The sequence below is a fragment of the Orycteropus afer genome, unplaced genomic scaffold, assembly GCF_000298275.1.
Source record: "Orycteropus afer afer isolate SDZICR_OR568_19922 unplaced genomic scaffold, OryAfe1.0 scaffold00191, whole genome shotgun sequence".
Classification (NCBI taxonomy): Eukaryota; Metazoa; Chordata; class Mammalia; order Tubulidentata; family Orycteropodidae; genus Orycteropus; species Orycteropus afer.
In genome coordinates, this window is record NW_006921778.1 from 4,829,581 (window position 1) to 4,848,843 (window position 19,263).

At 37.3% G+C, this 19,263-nt stretch overlaps 1 protein-coding gene across 1 annotated transcript in view; it reads right to left on the bottom strand.

Annotated features, from left to right (window-relative positions):
* Positions 1 to 19,263, bottom strand: part of CAMK4 (calcium/calmodulin dependent protein kinase IV) — a 453,274-nt gene that overhangs the window by 159,396 nt on the left and 274,615 nt on the right. The window contains exon 5 of the mRNA XM_007947593.2: positions 12,222 to 12,294. Coding sequence (XP_007945784.1) covers positions 12,222 to 12,294 — 73 coding nt within the window. The remainder of the gene's footprint in view (positions 1 to 12,221; positions 12,295 to 19,263) is intronic.

Genomic DNA, 19,263 nt, shown 5'->3' on the forward strand with positions numbered 1-19,263 from the left:
CAGATCTGTCCTGGAGGAAGTGCAGCCAGAATGCTCCTTGGAAGCAAGAATGGCCAGACTTTGTCTCACCGATTTTGGTCATGTTGTAAGAGGGGCCCATTCCCTGGAGAAGGATGTCATGCTTGGTAGGGTGGAGGGTCGAGAAAAGAGGGGGAGGCCTTCAAGGAGATGGATTGATATGGTGGCTGCCATGATGGGCTCAAGTATAGCAGGGATTGTGGGGCTGGTGCGGGATCGGGTAGTGTTTCGTTCTGCTGTGCATGGGGTCGCTATGAGTCGGAAATGACTCGACGGCACTTAACAACAACAACAACAAAGTAGTAATTTTTTTAAAAAATTAGAATTTGCAGATAATATAATTTTCAGACCTGGAATAAAATTCTAGAAACTCCAGTCCTTATGTGCTATGTGGGGCATCTCTATCTAGACCATCCATGCTTAAGGCCTTTTATTCTTTAATTGGCGTAACTCCAATAGGTGTACAATTCTTATGCTGAAAATATTCATTTCTCATTCAATGATTGAGAACAGGGTTCCCTGTCAGCTATCTAAGTACTACTAAGTTGAATCAAAAAAGAAAAAAAAAAAATCAAGAGCTAAGTTAAATGAAATGGAGGCAACCAGAAAGAACACAATGAAGAAAGTGTGTTTTGAATGCCAGAAAAAGAAGGAAATGATAGTAAGGGAGCAGAAAGGAATTTTATGAAGAGAAGCAAGTTGTAGAGTGTGTTTCAATAACAAAAGAAGAAATTGAATAGGTCAATTAAAAAAAAAAAAAAAAATTACCAACTGAAAAAGAAAGCCCTGACCCCGATGGTTTCACCAGAGAATTGTACCAAATGTTCAGAGAAGAAGTGACACCAATCCTACTCAAACTATTCCAGAACATAGAAAAGGATGGAATCTTCCCAAATTCATTTTTTGAATCAAGCATAACTTCAATACCAAAACCAGACAAAGATATTACTAAAAAGGAAAACTGCACACCAATATCCTTCATGAATATAGATGCAAAAACCTTCAACAAAATTCTAGCCAATAGATTACAACAACATATCACAGAAATAATACATTATGACCAAGTAGCATTCATATCATGTATGCAAGGCTGGTTCAACATTAGAAAAACAATCAACATCATCCATCATATAAATAAAACAAAAGAAAAGAACTACATGATTATAGTAATCAAGGCAGAAAAGGCATTTGATAAAATCCAACACCCATTCCTGATAAAACTCTCACAAAAATAGGAATAGAAGGGAAATTCCTCAACACAATAAAGGGCATCTGTGCAAAATCAACAGCCAACATTATTCTCAATGGCGAGAGACTGAAACCATTCCCTCTGTGGACAGGAACCAGACAAGGATGCCCTCTATTACCACTTCTATTCAATATTGTATTGGCAGTTCTAGCCAGGGCAATAAGACAAAAATGGAAATCAAAGGCATCCAAATTGACGAGGAAGAAGTAAAACTATTCCTATTTGCTGATGATATGATCCTATACATAGAAAACTCAAGAGACTCAGCAAGAAAACTACTGGAACTAATTGAGAGATTTAGCATAGTGGCAGGATACAAGATCTACATACAAAAATCAGTTGGATTCCTCCATACCAGCAAAGATATTCCTGAAAAGGAAATAAACAAATCAAAACTATTTACAACTAAAAATAAAGCCAAACTCACTGCCTTCAAGTAGGATCCAACTCATAGCAACCACTACTTGGATTTCTGAGGCAGTATCACTACAGAAGTAGATCACTCAATCTTCTTTCTGAGCAGTGTCTGCTGGGTTTGAACTACCAGCTTTCTGGTTAGCATTCAAATGCCTTGGGTACTACCAAAAAATTAAAATACTTTGAAATAAATCTCACTAGGGACACAAAAGACCTATATAAAGAAAACTATAAAACACTATTTCAAGAAACCATAAGAGATCTACCTAAGTAGAAGAACATACCATGCTCATGGACAGGAAGATTGAACATTGTGAAAATGTTCCTACTACCCAAAGCAATCTACAATTCAGTGCAATCCCAATTCGAATCCCATCAACATTCTTTAAGGATATGGAAAAACCAATCACTAATTTTATATGGAAAGGAAAGAGACCCTGGATAAGCAAAGCACTATGGAAGAAGAACAAAGTAGGAGGTCTCACACTCCCAGAGCTCAAAACCTACTATACAGCCATGGTAGTCAAAATAGCCTGGTATTGGTACAACAACAAACACATAGACCAGTGGAGCAGAATTGAGAATTCAGAAATAGATGCATTGACCTATGGTGAGCTGATTTTTGACAAAGGGCTAAAATCCATTAAAAGGGGAAAAGATGGTCTCTTTAAAAAATGGTGCTGGGAAAATGGATATCCATTTGCAGAAGAAAAATGAAAGAAGATCCATACCTCATACCATACACAAAAGTAACTCCATATGGATCAGACTTAAATGTGAAACCTAAAACTATAAAGTTCCTCAAGGCAAAACTAGGGGCAAATTTAGGGGCCCTCATTTATGGCATAAATAGACTCTCAAGCATAACCCAAAATGCACAAACAGCACAAGAGAAACTAGATGAATGGGACCTTCTACAAATTAAATTTTTATGTGCTTCAAAAGACTTCTCCAAAAGAATAAAAAGAGAATCTACAGATTGGGAAAAAATATTTGGCAATGACATATATGACAAAGTACTTATCTCTAAAATGTATAGAAAACTCCAACACCTCAGCATCACACAGAAAAACAACCCAATAAGAAAAAATGATCAGAAAACATGAATAGACACTTTACCAAAGAGGATATTCAGGTGGCCAACAAACACATGAAGAAATGTTCACAATCATGAGCCATCAGAGAGATGCAAATCAAAACAACAATGAGATACCATCTTGCCCCAGCACTAGTAGCAAAGATCAACAAGACAGAAAACAATAAATGCTGGGGAGGATGTGGAGGGATGGGAACTCTCATATACTGCTGGTGGGACTGTAAAATGGTACAACCACTGTGGAAAACAGTATGGTGATTCTTTGAAAAGTTCGAATTAGAAGTACCATTTGATCCAGCCATTCCATTACTAAATATATCCTAAAGAAGTGAGAGCCAGGACAAGAATAGATATACACACACCGCAGCACTATTTACAATAACAAAAAGATGGAAACAACCTAGGCACCTATCAACAGAAGAATGGTGTTCTGGTTACCGAGTGCCACTCTGACAGGAATATACCACAAATGGGATGGCTTGAACAAGCAGGAGTTTATTCTCTTATAGTTGGGGAGGCTAGAAGTCTGAGTTCAAAGTGCCAAGCTCTAGGGGCTGGGTGAAAGCCCCTCGACCTTGGGCTTCAGCTCTGCCTCTTGCTCCCGGCCCATTGAAGCTAGAGGCATCTCTTCACTCAGGCAGCTACTGGCTGCTGAGGCTAACAAGCCCAGAGTTGACAAATAAAATGGCACAGTCCTGATGTTACCAAGCCACATGGCAGGCCATTAATTCAAGTCCATTGAAAGTCCCAAGGTCTGCAGAACACGGTAGGCTGCTGAGCAATGACATGGCTACATGCAGAGTTCAAGCCTGAACCCTGCCATAAACTAGAGACCATTCCCTAAGGCTGCTTCTTATATACAGGAAGCAGACCACAGCCCTAATGCAGCTACTCAGCTTCTCACAGTAGATTCCACCATAGAGCTGATTGCCAATCTCATCAATGGGGAATACTACATCTAGCTGCACAGCCACTTAACCAGGCCCAGCAAAGTTGACACACAAACTTAACTACCACAATTGTATAACCAAACTATGGTATATACACACAGTGGAATACTATGTAATACTAAAGAATAACATAGATTCTGCAGAACACCACATAACCCGGATGACCTTGGAGGACATTATGCTAAGTGAAATAAATCAATCAGAGAAGGACAAATATTGTATTAGTTCATTATTGTAAAAAGTCAAGGAAAGATTTATATATGGAAGGAAACTTTCTTTGTTGGTTGCCAAGGGTGGGAGGGAAGAGGAGGAAACATTGCAAAAATAATAATAATAGTTTGTTTCATAGAAAAAATGACAGTAAAGATATACAGGTAATGTGGCATTGCTTTGAAAGACAAAATACAGAAATCATGGTTATTTCTAACTGTCTTGGTAAATTTTCATTTACCCATTCAGTAAATATTCATTGAGTAACTGCTATTGTCAGGTACTGTTTGAGGCACTGAGAGTACAACAGTGAACAATGCAAAGCCCCTACTCTTGTGGAGATGATATACAATAAACAGCAAACATAAAGAGAAAAGATATACAATTTTAACAGTTATAAGTGCTAAAAGCTAATATTACTAGCCATCAGTAAGTTTGATGTACTGTAGTGGTCTCTGTGTTGCTATGATGCTGGAAACAATGCCACTGATATTTCAAATACCAGCCAGGTCATCCATGGTGGACAGCAATCAGTGGAGCCTCCAGAGTAAGACAGACTAAGAAAGCCTGGTGATTTGCTTCCCAAAATCAGTAAATGAAAATCCCATGTATCACAACAGAGTACTGAGAGTTACAGTGCTGGAAGATGAGCTCCCTAGATTATAAGGTGCTGAAAATACACAGGGACCACAGCAATGGACTCAAGCATACTAATATTTGTGAACATGTGCAGGACTGAGCAATATGTTTCTCTGTTGTACATGTGGTCATCATAAGTAGGAGCCAACTCTAGGGCAACTAACAACAACAACAAAAGTAACGTATGGCAATAGAATTCAGAAGAACTTGAAGAGGTAGTGGTAGGTACTAGGTTAGGCAGAGTGGTCAAAGATGGCCATTCTGGAGCAGTGACACTTAGCCAGAGACGTGAGTTAGACCAGGAAGAGAGCCATGGAAAGATATGAGGAAAAATAGCTCCAGGCAAAGAAAAAACAGACTCTGAGCTGAGCATTAACAGATCTTTTTGAGGCTCAGGAAGAAAGGCCAGGGTAGCTCAAGAACAGTGAAGGAGTGTGAAAACGATATGCAAAGAGATTGGGATGATATGAAGAAGCCAGACTACGTTGGGCATCCTTTGATATATGAAAGAAATTTGGTTTTATCTTACATTTAATGGGATTCCATTGGAGGATGTAAGCACAGAAACAATGTTGTTGTTTGGTGCCATCATGTCATTCTCCACTCACAGTGACCCTATCTACAACAGGATGAAATACTGCCCAGTCCTGCACCATCCTAACAATCTTTGCCAGGCTTGAGCCCATCATTGAAGCCACCATGTTAATCCATTTCCTTTAGGGTCTTTCTCTTTTTCGCTGACTCTCTACTTTACCACGCCTCACATGATATCCTTCTTCAGGGACTTTTCCCTCCTGATAACATATCCAAAGTCTGAGAGACAAGTCTGGTCATTTTTTCTTCTAATGAGCATTCTGGCTGTACTTCTTCCAAGACAGATTTGTTCATTCTTCTGCAGTCCATGGTATATTCAGTATTCTTCACCAACACAACTCAAAGACATTAATTCTTCTTTGGTCTTCCTTATTCATTGTCCAGCTTTCACCTGTATATGAGGCTACTGAAAAGACAATGGCTAGGATCAAGTTCACCTTTGTCTTCAAAGTGACATCTTTGGTCTTTAATATTTTAAAGAGGTCTTTTGCAATAGAATTGCCCAAGGCAATTTGATTGCATTTGATTTCTTGACTGCTGCTTCCATGGGCATTGATTGTGAATCCAAGTAAAGTGAAATCCTTGAGAATTTCAGTCTTTTCTCTGTTTATCATGATGTTGCAATCATGATACATAGAAATGACAGAATTGATATAAGATCTACAAAATCACTCCAGATGGTGTGAGGAAAACGGTTTTTAGGTAGTGGAAGTAGGTTGACCAGTTAGAAGGAGTAGTAGTAATCTGGGTAGGTGACAATGGCTTAAATTAGGTTGTAGTTTAGTGAAGATAAAGAGAAATGGTCAAATTCAGTTTATCATTCAGAGGTAGATGGGCACGACTTGATGGTATCCTTGAGATATGAAAGAAACACACAGAGGGTGAACTCCAGTTTTTTTTTTAGCAAGTTATAGGTTAGTGGACTCACTGCCAAGTCGATTCTGACTCATAGCAACCCTGCCTTGGGTTTCCGAGACAGTATGTCTACAGAAGTAGATTGCCCAGTCTTCCTTCTGAGGAGTGGCTGTCGCTACGCTACAGTGTAGTGCCTAAGGCATTATTTATTTGACAGCTAACCAGATGGCTGGCAGTTCAAACCCACCAGCCACTCCTTGGAAGAAAGACTGGGCAATCTACTTCTGTAGAGATACCTTCTCAGAAACCCAAGGAGGGGTCACTATCAGTCGAATTGGCTCAATGGTAATGAATTCGTTTTTTTTGGGGGGGGGGCGGGTCGTGGTGATACCATTTACCAAGATGAAGAAGACTGAGGGAATAATATAAGAGTTCTATTGTGGTATCAGTGAATTAGAGAATCAGAGAACATAAATCTACTGTAAACCTGATAACTCAGATTACACACATAGGAATATGAGAATGTGAGGAATGACTAAAATTCTTTAATAAAGTTAGTTCTTACATGGTAAAGCAGTAGATCACCCACCAAATGAATTATATTCAAAATGAAACCATGCTTTTATAGAAAACAATAGACTGACACTCAAAACAAATACAAAAGTCTAGAATACAGTGAAAATTCAGGAATGCAGAGGAACAGAAAAAGATAATAGCAACAACAACAAAAGACCAGAACAGAAGTTAACGAAAATGTCTTCTGTTGTGTCTACCAAGCTCACAAGAAATAATTCCCCTTTTTCCTTACCTCCAATTTTATTTTAGCCCCATCAACCACATTTATATTGCCCAACCCCACCCTATCCATAACTAATTGATCTAGAAGAGGACACCAGACCCATGTTGAGCCATATGTAGCTTCTGTCTTGAAATTTGGAATTGAAATCATGTGATATTTGCATCTGTTTGGAGTCAGATTTTTGCTATAATATGCTATTAAGGGCTGAGCTGTATCCCCTCAAAAAGACAGGCTGAAGTCCTAACCCCTGGATGTGACTTATTTGGGAATAGGATCTTTGCAAATGTAATTAGTTAAGTCAACATGAGGTCATATTCAGGCCCTAATCCATATGAATTGTGTCCATATGTATGGAGGAGATGAAACACAGAAAGAGAGACAGAGGGAAGATGGTCATGTAGAGAAAGAAGCAGAGATTGGAATTACATTGCCACAAGCCAAGGGACACCCAAGAGCTGGAAGAGACAAGGTAGACTACTCCTTCAGAGTCTTCAGCGAAAGCATGGACCTGATGGTACCCTAATTTTGGACTTCTAGTCTCCAGAAAGGAGAGAGAATAGATTTCTGTTGTTTTAGGCGACTCAGCTTGTGGTAACTTGTTACAGGAGCCTTAGTAACTGACATATGTCAATGGCATAAGGTTAAAGTTGCTCTCAGAGAAGCAGAGAAAGTTAGTTGAAAGATAGAAGAAGGAAGCAGGTGATCAGAGATAAGCAGTGACCAGAGAAGGAAGGAGTCCTAACCATTGTGTGATTGTCTTTAGGCTTTTTCACACACCTCTGTATCCTCCTGATTGCATGCATTTTGTTACTTCTGCAGAAAGGACTGTAAAGCATAACCATTAAACAAAACAAAACAAAAAGAAACAAGAACTGAAACTCACACCACGGAGTCGATTTTGACTCATAGCGGCCCTATAGGATAGAGTAGAACGGGCTCCACAGGGTTTCCAAAGCTGTAAATCTTTACGGAAGCTGACTCCTGCAGAGCAGCTGGTGGATTCAAACTGGTGACTTTTTGGTTAGCAGCTGAATGCTTTAATAGTGCACTATGAGAGCACCTCCTCAATGTATACAAATAGCAAAATAGAAGGACTCAGAACAACTATCGTGAAGATAATTGGATTTTGAAATAAAGTTTTATTATCAGTAGATGAGCATAGGAGAGGAGGATAGCAGCGTGAGGGCACATATCCTCCTTCTTTCATTATAATATCATTAGAACATCCTCCACCCACTATCTCTTGGGAACTCTGATAGCATAGTGCCTAAGGCACTGCTAACCAGAAGGCTGGCAGTTCAAATCCACCAACCACTCCTTGGAAGGAAGATGGGGCAATCTACTTCTGTAGTGATACTGCCTCGGAAACCCAAGGAGGGTTCGCTATGAGTCAGGTCCGACTCGACGGCACATAACAACAACAACAACCCCCTATCTCTTAAAGTGCTTGGCTGCTAACCAAAAGGTTGGTGGTTTGAATCTACCACCCATTCCATGAGAGAAAGATGTGGAACTTTGCTTCCATAAAAATTTACAGCCTTGGAAACACTATGAAGGAGTTCTACCCTGTCCCATGGGGTTACCATGAGTTGGAATTGACTGTACAGCAGTGCATTTTAGGATCTATTACCTCAGTATAGAATAGTGTGCTGCTATTCCAGAAAGAGAGGCTGGCACTGGGATTGGAGGAAGAATCATTAACAACCAGCGAAATGCTGACAACACAACTTTGCTGGCTGAAAGTGAATATGACTTGAAGTACTTACTGATGAAGATTGAAAAATACAGCCTGCAGTATGGATTACATCTCATATAAACAAAGTAAAAATCCTCACAACTGGACCTATAAGCAGCATTACGATAAGTAGAGAAAATATTGAAATTGTCAGACTTCACATTGTTTGATTCTACAATCAACACCAATGGAAGCAGGAGTTAGGACATCAAATGACGTACAGCTCTGGGCAAATTGGCTGCAAAGGACCTCTTTCAGGTGCTGAAGAGCAAAGATGTCTCTTTGAGGACTAAGGTGTGCCTGACACAAGCCACGGTATTTTCAATTATCTCATATGCATGTGAGAGCTGGACAATGAATAAGGAGGACTGAAGAAGAGTTGACGCTTTTGAGTAGTGGTGTTGGTGAAGAATGCTCAAAGTACCATGGACTCCTACAAGAACTAACAGGTCTGCTATAGAGGAAGTGCAGCCAGAACGCTCCTTAGAGGTGAGAATGGCCAGACTTCACCTCACATACTTTGGTCATGTTGTCAGAAGGTACCATTCCTTAGAGGAAGATGTCATGCTTGGTAAGGTGGAGGGTCAACAAAAGAGGGGAAGGCCCTCAACGAGATGGATTGACATGGTGGCAGTGGCAATGGGCTCAAGTATAGCAAGAATCATGGAGCTGGCTCAGGACCAGGCAATGTTTCATTCTGCTGTGCCTAGGGTCGCTATGAATTGGAGATGACTTGATGGCATCTAACAACAACAACATTCCAGAATGAAAATAAAAATCTAACTGTATAAATAATTCAAAATTACAATGTTGTTTGATAAAAATGGACACATAAACATACATTAATTCAGGTGGGTAAATTGCAAACATACATACATGGTATGCAGCTTGAGGATTATACATGTTATAACTATTCTGGACATATCAGCAGGAAAGGCCAATCACTAGAAAAGGACATCATGTTCAGTAAATTAGAGGAACAGCAAAACAATGGAAACCTCAATGAAATAGATTGACATAATAAAGTGCCACAACAATGGGCCCCAACAAATCAATGGTCGAGAAGATGGTGTAGGACTGAGCAATGTTTCATTCTGTTAAACATAAGGTCACCATGAGTTGGAGCCAACTCAATGGCAACTAACAACAACAACACTCATGGAGAAAAGTACACATAACTGTACACATAAGTGTATTGAATTTTCACAAACTGAATTAATCTATGTAATCAGCATTCACACCAAGGAACAGAACATTACAGTACGATTATTTTTTAATTTAGTACTTACTTGGAAAGTATGTATGTATGCATTTACAGTATCTAATAAGTATCTGGTGGTATAGTGCCTAAGATGTGTGACTGCTAATTCACCAGCCTCTCCTCGGAAGGAAGGTTGGACAATTTACTTCTGTAGTGATACTGCCTTGGAAACCCAAGGAGGGGTCGCTATGAGTCAGTTCTGACTCGACGGCAGTGAGTTTGGTTTTTTGGTTTTAATAAATCTTTAAATGAATACACTCACTCTGAATTTGCTTATTCTCTTTTCCCTTTCTTTTGAAAATTACTATGCTCTCCATATCTTATATCATTTAACCTTTTCCATAACCCTATTAGGTTGAATGTTATGCTTATTTTATAGGAAACTGAGGCTCAGGGGTGTTTAGTGATGTGACCAAGTTCATACAGCAAGAAATTGAACCCAGCTTTATTTGAATCACAAAGTCCACTTAACTCCTATGCCGCCTGATTTGGATAAAGTGATAGTGATAGTGGGTCATTGCCTACAAGTTTTAATTACCTAACCTATGAAGAACAGTAACAAGAAATGAGGTTATGAGTATTTAAGAAAGGCATGAAACTGCTATTATTGAACTCAGAGTGACAAAATAAAGATAGTGATTGCAGAAGAGGAGTCTAGATTTATTGAAGGACAAGGATTGGAAAGTTTTTTTTTTGTTTTTTTTTTTAAAAGAGTAGAAACTTTTTTTTTTTTTTTTAAAAAAAAGAGTAGAAATAGCATAAGGGGAGAGGATCAGGTTCATCAACAACAAAAGAAGAGTCAACGAAGTAGAAAAGGTGGATGTGAGGAGAGAAGGGAATTTAAGAATTTAAAACTTTTCCAAGTATGCAAGAGTAGGATGCAAGGGATGGTAAATACACTGCATGTGATATGAAAATCTGGAATGGAATGGTTACCTTGGGTACAATGGGAAAATAAATTGTCTTTTATACTTAAGAGTAAAATTTCATGGCCTCCTCTTCAGCTTTTATTTGTTCCCATTTAAATTCTTTTCTCTTCATTGTAGTAAAAAGACCAAAAAAAAAAAAAAAAAACCTCATAGGATGGAATAATTTATGTGCTATAAAGCCAACTGAACTCAGTGTTGATAACCCAATAAAGGATTTCATTAGAACACAGATCTGCTATTTCTTGTAGCCCCTATGCAGAAATTGTGAAATCTGTTTTTACTTTTTAATCATTAGTAGATAACCTAATAAGTTATGATGGTCCTTTCTTTCTATTTTCCTTCCTTCCTTCCTTTTTGCTCCCTTCCTATCTTCCATTTCTTCATTCTTCTTTCTTGTCTTTGCTGTAGGTAAGAATGATAGGAGCTGATTTCCCAATATATTGAATAATGCTTTTAATTAAGTAACAGACTCTGAATAATAGAACACATCTTAATATTAGGCATATTTTATAAATGTATCTCTTTATCTGATACTGATAAACACCCACTACCCCTTGGGCCCTGACCTGTTTGTTCAGAGAACAATTTGTTCTAGCTTTAGATTCAATAAATGAATCACCAAGGTGTCCTAGTACATATTAGACACTATTAAATACATTGGACAGTTTTAAACAGTGGAGTCTTTTATCTAGGCAAATAATTCCTGATTAATTCAATCTAAACATGCTCCCCCCAAATACATTTAAATGTATGCAAGTTTATTACTACCATGAATTTATAAACGTCATATTCCAGTTTAAATTATTAACTTAGATTTCTTTCCTTTAAAATATAAAGTTGCCACATTCATTTTTTTTCTTTCTAATTTAATCATTTCTGATCTTGAAAGAAAAAATCAATATATTTTATGCTCTAAGGTCTGTATTTATCACACTCAACTTTCCTGCACTTCCCAACCAAATAAAAAAAAATAGCAAAAAAAGCAAAGAAACAAGCTGAAGAAATGGGAAAGAGAAAAGGAACTAAGGCACCATAGTTTGACATGGTTTCGTAATAGTAGAACAGAAATTATTTTAGCAGAATCATGGCATTATATAGGAGGATCTTTTAGAGTTTGAGTAATCAATAAGAAATATAAATGTATTCAATATATGTTCCACTAAAGAATTCATGAGCTCTGGTGGCGTAGTGGAAAGGCATTTTCCTCCTAACCAGAAGGTTGGTAGTTCAAACCCACCAACTGCTTTGTGGGAGGAAGATGAAGCAATCTACTTCCATAAAGATTTACAGCCTTGGAAACCTAATGAAGGTCACCATAAGTAGGAATCGACTCCATGGCAGTGGGTAAAGATTTCATACATTTTAATGTAAATTGTATGGCTTATAACAGACATGCACTCCTTTAATAACTATTCTGTAGAAGGAAGCAGTTACTAAGAGTTACAACATTGCTGTTGCTTCATACTCACAGCGACTGCTTCCAGGATTTGTTTAACAGCATCTGCAGCATCTCGCTCGCTATAATATCCCTTTTCCACAATCCTAGAAGAAACATGGAAAACTCCTCAGACACATGCATTCAGCCAAGTGGATATTCAAAAAAGTTAATTAAACAATGGACATTTAAGCAGTTGCAAGAGACTATCATAATGGCAGGGAAAAGATTTCCATTAACTAACATTCTAAAATTTGGTTTATTTAGCCTTAAGACTGTCCAATCTGTTTGAGAAGATAAATTAAAAAAAAAAAAATTAACAGTATATTAGAGATCATTTTATACATATACAAAGTAGACATTATATAGCAAACCAAAACATAATAAAACCTGTTATGGTTGGTCAATTCTAACTTATGGGGGCCTCATATGTTATAAAGTAGAAATCCTCCATACTATTTTCTTGGCTGTCATCTTTATGCAAGCTGACTACCAGGTCTTCCTCCTTTAGTGGCTCTAGGTAGGTTCAACTAAGAACCTTTAGTTGTTGAGTGTAAACCATTTGCACCATTCAGAGACCTTATATGTTGTCATTATCATGTGCCGTTCAGTCAGACCTGACTCATAGCGACCCCTCCTTGGGTTTCCGAGGTGGTATCACTACGGAAGTAGATTGCTCAACTTTCTTTCCAAGGAGTGGCTGGTAGGTTTGAACTGCCAGCCTTCTGGTTAGCAGTCAAGTGCCTTAGGCATTACACTACCAGAGCTTATATAGCAAATGTAATTTATAACAATTTCAATGATTATTAACTGATGGCCAATCCTGTTTTATCTTTGTACTAAATTACTTATCCTCCTCTTTTACTATTTTGAAGCAAATATTAAACATCATATAACCTTATTCATAAATATTTAAGGAAGTAATTCTAAAAGATAAAGAATCTTTTCTAAAAATCATGATCACATTGCTACTATCATATTCATGATTACAAAAATCTTTTAATGTTAATCAAATATACAGTAAGTTTCTAATTTCCTATTGTTTCGGATATGCTAAAATTGTTTCCTCTGTTTGTTTGGATATGTACCCAAATAAGATCCATACAATTTGATTGGTTGAGATGGTTTGTACTGTGTTCTCTTTTAATCTATTAATTCTTTCTCTCTCCCTCATTTTCTCCCTCCCTTCCTGCCCTCTCTCTGTCTCTCAGTTTCTCTCTCTCAACCTTGATCTTGAGTGTATCCCACACCATGGAAATCTAATTCTATTCCCTGAGTATCTCTGAAGATGTTTCTCTGACCTCCTATTAATGAGTTAATGCTAGGATCTTGATCAGATTCAGACTGATTTTTTAGCAAATATACTTTATAGGCCATATTATATATGTCCATGACAGGTCATACGTCTGTTTGTCTTCCTTTCTGGGTTAACAGCAGTTGATTATCAATGCCAAGATTCATTAAATTATCAGAGGCTTCAGACTGATAATTTCTAATTCTACCATTCCTACTTTATTAGTTGGAAAATTTCTAGGATACGTTCCTATAGAGGGAAGGCAGGATAGAGGCTCAATTATTTTATTTGCCAGTTTTCAACATAATGAGTTAGGTCATCAACATATTCCAAAAGTGACTAATTAGTGTTTTCATTTGTTTGCCTGTTTTTGTAAATTTTAAGCTTATGTTAAATATATTTTCAAACATATAAATCAGTTCAAAAGCATATATTTGATATGTTTCCATCTTTTCCTGATCTTTTTCTTATTGATATGCACACTGTCTCATTTTGGGCAAGCAGTAGCCTATTGAAATTGACTTTGAACATCTTTCATAACTCTCCTTCTGTTTAGAATAAGAAGATATTCCAGACTTATCTTACATATTTGTTGCCTCAGACTGGGAATCAACCATTTCTCTAAGGGATGTTGTTCTCAATTATGGGAAATAATATTGAGAGATCAAAATCTGGGCACTCAAAGTGTTCACTGCTACTGAGTTGGTCACTATTTAAGGCCTTTTTAGGGGAAATAGCTCAGGAATGCATTGTTGATTGATTTTTTAAAATAAACTGTATCATGAGTTCATACTGACACTTGCAAAACAAAATCAGGATCATATTTTTTCTTCTCTCACATAGAATATTCTCTCTCATTCTATTTGCTATTTCTGTTTCCTTTCTCTTCTACAAAATATCCTGGTTTTCAATGATAGCATTAAATTATTATGTCCATTCTCATTTTCTTTATCTCATGAGTACTACTTTTCTCATTGCTGTTGAATCCATTCCTTCTCCTAGCAACCCTATAGGACAGAATATTACTGTCCCACAAGGTTTGTTTTCTAGGCTGTATTTATGGAAGCAGACTACCACATCATTTTCCTGCAAAGTGGCTAGCGGGTTCGAACTACTGACTTTTGGTTAGCAGACAAGTTCTTTAAACACTACATGACCTGGGCTCCTATACCTTAAAACACACATGCAATTAATATCCCAGAGAACAATACCAACACTACCATCACTAATTTGATGCTGAAAAGATTGCTTTTTTTCTCTTTTTTTAATTCCTAAAGTATATTTCCAGATGCTCTGCTGGTACAGTAGCTGCTAACCAAAAGTTCAGTGGTTTGAAGTCACCAGCCACTCCACAGGAGAAAGATGAGGCAGTCTGCTTCCATAAAGATTTACAGCTTTAGAAACCTATGGAGCAGTTCTATTCTGTCCTATAGAGTTGCTGTGAGTTGTAATCAACTCAATGGCAGTGGGTGTGGTTTTTCAGTTAAGGTTCACCACTAGGAATTTACTGTCAAATTACTGCTCCCAACTGACTTGGAATAGCTCCTCTTCATTTTGTTATGCCATCAACTCAATCTACATTCAGGTTCATTTGTTTTATTTTAGTTTTGATTTACAGAGATGACGTTTTAAAATTATTTATATAGTCTCCATGTAAAATCTACAAAACAAAATATATGCAAATAAACTTAGCTTCTGTGTCTTCTCCTTCTACTTCTATTATTTCCCTCAACACACCCCTCATGTTCAACATTATTAATCATTGAAAAAAACAAAAACAAAACCCATTGCCACTGAGTCTATTCCAACTCATGGCAACCCTAAAAAAAAAGAGTAGAACTGATCCACAGGGTTTCTAAAACTGTAATCATTACAGAAGTAGACTGCCACATCTTACTCCCATGGAGTGGCTAGTGTGTTCCAACTCACAACTTCAGTGGTTAGCAGCTGAGCACTTTAACCACTACAACACCAGGCCTCCATTAGGTATTGCAGAGAGGCAATCAAAACCACTATGATATATCACCTCACTCTCATTGGAATGGCAATGACAAAACAACAAACCAGAAAGCAGCAGGTGTTGGAAGGGTTGTGGAGAAACTGGAACTCTCATCCATTGCTGGTAAGAATTTGAAACAGTGCAACCATTGTGGAAAAAGGATTGAAAAAAAAAAGTTGAACATGGAACTACCATATGACTAAGCAACCTCAATCCGAGGTATAGAGCCAGAAAAAGGCAGGGACATAAACGGAAACTTGTACACCAAGGTTCATGGCAGCACTTGTCACAATAGCCCAAAGGCTGAATCCACTGAAATGTCCATAAACAGATGAATGGATAAACAAGATATGGAAAGCATATGCAATGGAATATTATGCAGCCATAAAGAGAAATGGTTCTGTTGCATGATATTACATGGGTGAATCTTGAAAACATTATGTTGAGTGAAATAAGTCAGTTGCAAAAGTACAAATACTGCATGATCTCACTTATATAAAGTAATGTATAGAAACCAAAGATTATGAATGGTTATAAGGGATGGGAGGGAGGGGAAAAGGGAAAATTTTTGTTGGGGGGGGCACTGATTTCATGGTAACAGTGGTGGAATATTTTGGAAATAATAGTGATAATGGTGACACAACATGAGGAATGTAATCAATGTCATTGAAATGTCAATGCGAAGGTGGTTGTATTGGTAAATGTTTGGTGTGTATAGTGTCACTACAGTAAAAAAAAAAAAAAAAAAAGAAGCAAGAAGAAAAAACATTAAGATTTGATAGGGAGAAGTGGTATGTTAACTCTGTACTTTTCCATCAGTTTAAATTTACTTAATTCAATTCAGTAATTTCAATTATTTAATAATGAAATTCTCAGTTTGGTTTTGAATATGTAATGCATTCACACAATTCAAATTCAAAAGGTACAGAAAGGTATGCTATGAAACTTGTTTCCTTTCCATGTATATTCCAACCACTCCCTGTTCTAGAGGCAACTACTATTACACTTTCCTTCAGGAAAGCATCTGTTAATTCACAGGCAAGTTTATAAATCTCCATCACCCCCACTTTTACTAGTTTTTACATGGCACAACTTCATTGGAAATAAAAAGATTTCCAGTCTTGGAAATCCTATGCAGCAGTTCTATTCTGTTCTGTAGGGTTGCTATGAGCCAGAATCAATGGATGGCAAGGCATTGTACACATATACACATATTCATAGCTCCCCATTTCTTAGAAAAAAAGATCATTATTATAAATTATAATTAATATTTAAAAGTATTAATATACCTAATATATGAACATAATTACTATATATATATTACTATGATTATGATAACATAAGATATATAATATGAACACAATATAAAATAATATGTATTCAATTATATGTATGTATATAATTTTCATATAATCTTCAACTCTGGTTCATTTGATGTGGTTTTCTTTCTAAGTTTTGGCATTTTGAAGTGTTTGTATTTTTGCTTTAATGTTATTAATATTGATATTGTTCTATAATAATCTTAGTCTCTTCTCTTATTTTGTTTGTCTTTTGGTGCTCTATGAGTCCTGGTGGCTCACTAGTTAAGCACTTGGCTGCTAACTGAAAGGCTGGAGGTTTAAACCCACCAGCTGCTCTGTAGGAGAAAGATGTGGCAGTCTGCTTCTATAAAGACTACATCTTCAGAAACTTTCTGGGGCCGTCTACACTTATAGGGCCAGTCTAGTCTTATAGTCTTATAGGGTCACTAAGAGTAGGAATCAATTTGAAAACAATGGGTTTGGTTTGGTTTTAGTAGTTCTCTATTCTTAGCAAGATTTATTTTAACCAGCAAACTAGTAAGCTAACTTCCCCTCCCCTACCTTACTCCTAAATACTGATTTGAAATATTCTTTTACTCCATGGTAATAACTATGTAACATTCAAGTTTACTTAAATGTATATATTTAATGCCTGCCATCAATTGTTTTGTTAAGGTATTTTCAGTCATTTGGATTGAAAGTTTTTCTTTAGTATATATTTCATGACGGACTCATGGGACTAATATTCTCTGAGTTATTGCACATTCATAACAGTTTGTACAAAGGTTCATGGCTGACAAGTCAGTTTGGCTATTTTCCTTGATTATTTTAAATAATCTCCTTGAGGACTAAGGTGCGCCTGACACAAGCCATGATATCTGCAATCGCCTCGTATGCATGTGAGAGCTGGACAATGAATAAGGAAGACAGAAGAAGAGTTGATGCTTTTGAGTTGTGGTGCTGGAGGAGAATGCTGAAAGTACCATGGACTGCTAAGAGAACTAACAGATCTGTCCTGGAGGAAGTGCAGACAGAATGCTCCTTGGAAGCAAGAATGGCCAGACTTCGTCTCACCTATTTTGGTCATGTTGTAAGAAGGGACCATTCCCTGGAGAAGGATGTCATGCTTGGTAGGGTGGAGGTTCGACGAAAGAGGGGGAGGCCTTCAACGAGATAGATGGACACAGTGGCTGCGATGATGGGCTCAAGTATAGCAGGGATTGTGGGGCCGGCAGTGTTTCCTTCTGCTGTGCATGGGGTCGCTATGAGTCGGAAACGACTAGACGGCACTTAACAACAACAACAATTTTAAATATATCGCTCAATTTTCTTTCAATATAAAATGGGATTGCCAGAAAATCTGATGACAATCTAGTTTTCTTTTCCAAATATGTGATGTACTCTTTTTTGCATGAATGAGAGCAAGGTATTTTCCTTTAAATTTAAAGTCCTTAAAGGTATGTTTTACAAGAACATACCTCAGTGTTGGTCATTCTGGGCTGAGTTATTCAGATTTGTGGCATACTCTTTTAATATGGACCTTTATTTTATTATTTTATTTTTATTTCAGCAATCTTGTCTTAAATTAGAATCCTTTATATTTGTTTTCTTCCATTGCCTTGGTTTTCTTCTTTGAGAATTGCAAGGATCATAATACAAAATCTTACTGTGAGTAGACCCACTGCACTTCTCAGACTTGCATGGTAAAAAGGCTCCCAATTCCACCTGCTGTTCTAGTATTGGCTGGTGGTTCAAACTCACCAGCCACTCCTCAGAAGGAAGATTGGGCCATCTACTTCCATAGAGATACCACCTCGGAAACCCAAGGAGAGGTCCTATGAGTTGAATTGACATGATAGCAGTGAGTTTGGGTTGTTTTTTTTCCCCCAGTATTGGCCCAACCTGCTCCCCAACGATCTGAAGAGTTCAGAGATTTCACTGTTTGCTTGTTCTTAAGTCTACCAGATGTCCTGTTGCTTCCTTCTGATACCACATAGATCTTACAATTGTCATGAGTTTGTCCTCATCCATGGCTATCTTTGGCTTGATAGACTACTTTGTCATCTGGTTTTGTTATGGATATTGTGAGTTTTTGTCCTTGTTGTTCTGTATATTCTTATGAGAGGATTGTAAAACTACTTTACTGCTATTTCTAAATTCTCAGAATTCCAAGAGAAACATTTTGGATGGCACTGCAAGTATCAACTTGCCTAAGATGTTTTCAACTGGAACAAAGTTTGTGTTAAACACATGTGTGAGATGGTCAATTCAAAACATAAAAGAGACAAAGCCTCAGCAAGTTCTGTAAATTTGTATTTAATTTTTTTCCCTAGATTGTTAAGTCCCTCATATAGCATAGCTGTTTCTCAGAAAGTAATTTTTTTTTCTTCAAATGCTGCAGCAGGTAATTATAAGTTCTCAAAATAGCTGATATTAAAGGTTGAATTTATATATATATGTATGTATATACATATATACATAC